A 4,227-nucleotide genomic window follows, 5' to 3' on the forward strand; every position below is an offset into this window, starting at 1 on the left:
AATAATAAAAAATATTAAAAATTGGTGACCCAAAATTTTATCTGAAAGAACAAATTTGTATTACGATAATTAAAGAAGATAAATCCGCACTACCTTTTATTAAACGCGTTATTTTAATCCATATGTTGTGGATCAATTTGCATTTCTTTAGAAAAGTTCGATGATCAATTTGTACTATATTATTTTAAACATAAGGTTAAAAATTCCCCTAACTGAAGGAAATAATTTTCTTTAGTAAATACTCAAAGTAATTATTAACAAATTTAAGATCGAACATTTAATTTCTAATAAATTTTTATTTTCTAAAAATTTTTAAAATTATTTTTGTTAAAAAATTAATTTTATTGTCACTTTAAATTAAATTTTAATATGTATATTAAATAAATAAATTTTTAATAAATTTTATTATGTTAAATAATTAATTCTTAAAAAATATATGTTAAAATAAATTAATCCGTTTTAAAAGTAATTCAAAGCCTAATCTATTTAAGAAAAATAATTCTCAAACATTTTTACAAAATAAAAATTTGTTAAATATCAAAATATCTTATATGATTTTTCTTTAAATGTATATTATTGGCCATGTATTTTATTTTAAATAAAGTTGAATTGAGTGGAACTAGGAACAGTGGACCCCATAAAACCGCAACAAGTTACAAAATATCGATTGTGATTGGTCAAAAGACAGCAAGGCATATCGTCAAAGCTAAGTTAATTACATAATTTTTTAAATAGAATTTTTTTATTATTATAAAAAATATAAATAAATAATTCTTAACTATCCAATTTTAAATCACTGTAATTAATAATAATTAGTTCCCATATTAGTATATACAAAAAATTAATTATTTATACAAAATATATATATTAAAACTTAAATCTATATGTAATTAATATATATAATAACTAATCTGATAGGTTTTTTTTTTTGAGTGTACACTATATTTTTGTAAAACTAATTACTTTTCTAACTATTGTTTGAACAGTATTATTTTTGAAATATTAACAATAATACTCTAAAACGTTGTCATAATTTTTTGGCAAACCGACCAATTCACTAGATTTCATGATCAAAACTCTTATCCATCGAGCAGAGCATGTAGACATTTTAAAGGAGGGTTTAAATATATGAACAAGTTTTTTTTTTCCAGATCTAAACCCGAAGCACATAGTTAAAACATAAATACTTTAATTTGCATAGTCGTTAATATTGGTTACTTAATATTTAATAATATATTAATATTGAAATCTCTAATAATTAAATCCGGTAGATGTTTACTTAGTTTATTTATTTATGTTATTTTATTTCCATTTTCCGGAAAGACAAATTAAACTAAAGTAGGAGGTACTATTGTAGGTAAGTTAATTATTAATTTGGAAAAAAAGAAAAAGAGGGAAAAGAACACAAGTTGGGAGAAGTTGGTGAGAATAGGGCAACAAAGAAGGGATAAGGACACAAAAGAAAGTTCGAAGATATGGAATCATTGGAAGTGTTTTAAGAGTAAATTAAACGATAATACCAACAGCCTTAGATGATTAAAGTTGACAAGGTAAAAAAGTATGCCCAACTTGATATATAAAATTATTATGAGATTATATATATCCTTGTTAAGCTAAGTTTCTTTGAATATATATGTTGACGCATTTTATATATGTGTATGTATATGTTCTTCCCTCTTAAGTAAATGTAAATACACATGGCAAGCTTTATGTTTTTGATATATCAGCGTAACCTTTGTTAATTGTTATTTAATTTGTTGAATATAGTGGTATTTATCAATTAATTAGCTTGGCACGATCAATTCACGAAAATGTATTAGTATACAAGTTCAAACTTTAAAGAAGATAATTGCATGTTACAAATTATCTCTTAGCTAAAAGTATACAGATATCTTAAAAATACATTTTATTTATGAACTTGTTAAAAAGTTTTAGAAATATTTTTGTTATTGATGAAGATGAGTGAACAAAAAATATTTAACAAAAATATATATACGTAATCCCTTGTGACAAAATAATTGTAATAACTTACATTATTCATGATGATTTCTTTTTGAAGTTTTATTTGAGTCGTGTTTTGTGCTTTTCCCGTTTACATACAATCGGCATCTTTGAAAGTTGGTTTTTATTGATAATAGTAGTATACTGTATATTCGTTCAAGTTAATTTTCAGATAATTCAACTACTTTATTAGTTGTAGGTTGTTATCAAAATGTACCATGTGAGCAATGTCTTCTATAATATATACTACTTGTCCATTTGACATTTCTAACTACTATATATACCAAACCAAGCAGAAATATTTATTATCGTGATAAATTCTTTCCATGATCGAAATAAATAACAATAGGTACTTCAGAATAATCTAATGAATAATGACTTATAAACTATGATAAAAAAAATCTTTTTATGGTAATTGATTTTTGGTATTTATATGATATTTTTTATTAATTTATTAGCTATCAAATCCAAAGTGAAAGAAAAGACTGTACTATAAAATATATGTTACATGCTTAATATTATGCATGTCGTCATCGTGCCAACTTGCTCATTTCTTTCTATTCAAAATTTAACCGGACAAAAGCATCCAATTATTTTTTTTGCTTTGGAAAAATCTGTGTACCACTAATTGAACAATATTATCGCAAGCAACTTGTTCAATTTGTGCAGGGACTTTCTAGAGTTTTCCTTCAAATTCACAAATATATTATCTATTTCCAAAGACGCCCTAGGAATGCATGCAAAAACAAAAGAAAAAAAAATGAATGGATCAAGAAAAAATCAACGAGAAGAAAAAGTAAGGAGATATAGATTATAGCAGCATGCAGATAGAGAGAGAAGATAGGCTTTCTTTTCACATGAATTAACAATCAGCAAACAACTTAAGAAAAGAGATAAATAAATTATTATTATTTTCTTGCAAGTTAACAATAAAATAATAATTGATGGAGTGGCAAAGTTGCAGTTTGATGTAAATAAATAAATAAAGAAAAGGGAACATTGATAAAACCAAGTCTAAAGATAGCTGCTACTTGCAAGTTGAGGATCCACTTGCAAGCACCGCCATATTTCCTTTCATGTCCCTCGTTCAGTTCAATTCAATTCAATACCAATCATATTTCATAAAATTAAGCACCAAATCAATTAAGCTAATCCAAGTTGGATTACGGAAAATATTATATTAACTATTAAATTATTAAATATTAACCACCAAACCCAAAGCAAAAGAAAGGGCAAGCTAGTGGCTAGACTGTATTATAGCCGTCTCATTTTTTAATTTTAATTTCCCCTCTGACACAAATATATCAAAAGTTCAAAACCCTCACATTTATATATTTGCAATTGCTTATTCAACAACAACATAATCAATCAAAAATTGAAGTTAGAAGAGATATATATAAGACCCTTACCCAAAAGCAAAACTAGTATCTCTTAGGTTTGGTGGGGAGAGGAGAGAAAAAGAGAGAGAACAACATACCTTACAATATTTAATATTATTATTATTAGAAAATAATAATAATAATATATTATTTGTTATTTCAAGAATGCCTTCTCCTCTTCAACTCCACCGCTTCGATCCTTCCACCGACGCAGCAACCGCCACAGCAACAGCCATCGCCACCGGCGTCAACTTCCCCAAGGAGCACGCCTTCACGGCAACGGCAACAGCGTCTCCATCGCCGCCGTGCCTTCTCCCGGAGGCTCTAGCACGGCACCACGCGCACGGAGTTGGACCGCACCAGTGCTGCTCCTCCGTGATCCAGTCCATTGACGCTCCGGTATCTACCGTCTGGTCCGTCGTGCGCCGCTTCGACAACCCGCAGGGATACAAGAACTTCGTCAAGAGCTGCCACGTCGTCGCCTCGGGAAACGGCGGAGACGACGGAATCGGAGTCGGCGCGTTGCGCGAGGTGCGCGTGGTTTCCGGCTTGCCAGCTGAGTCAAGCACGGAACGGTTAGAGATCTTGGATGACGAGCGCCACGTCATCAGCTTCAGCGTCGTAGGCGGAGACCACCGTTTGAGGAACTACCGCTCCGTTACAACGCTTCACGGTGACGGTAACGGCGGAACAGTTGTGATTGAATCGTACGTCGTTGATGTACCGATCGGTAACACTAAAGAAGAGACTTGCGTGTTCGTTGATACGATCGTACGGTGCAACTTGCAGTCCCTCGCTCAGATCGCTGAGAACATGGCCAAAACAACCCCTCACAAATGAAGCAAAA

At 30.3% G+C, this 4,227-nt stretch overlaps 1 protein-coding gene across 1 annotated transcript; it reads left to right on the top strand.

Annotated features, from left to right (window-relative positions):
* Positions 1-3,659: 3,659 nt before the first annotated feature.
* Positions 3,660-4,227, top strand: LOC107496984 (abscisic acid receptor PYL4; the record flags this gene model as incomplete). Its single annotated transcript, XM_021127361.1, is given in 1 exon segment — positions 3,660-4,227. A coding segment is annotated over 1 exon segment (561 nt), but the record flags the coding sequence as incomplete, so codon positions are not given.

Source organism: Arachis duranensis, chromosome 7 (genome assembly GCF_000817695.3).
Source record: "Arachis duranensis cultivar V14167 chromosome 7, aradu.V14167.gnm2.J7QH, whole genome shotgun sequence".
NCBI classification, from domain to species: Eukaryota; Viridiplantae; Streptophyta; class Magnoliopsida; order Fabales; family Fabaceae; genus Arachis; species Arachis duranensis.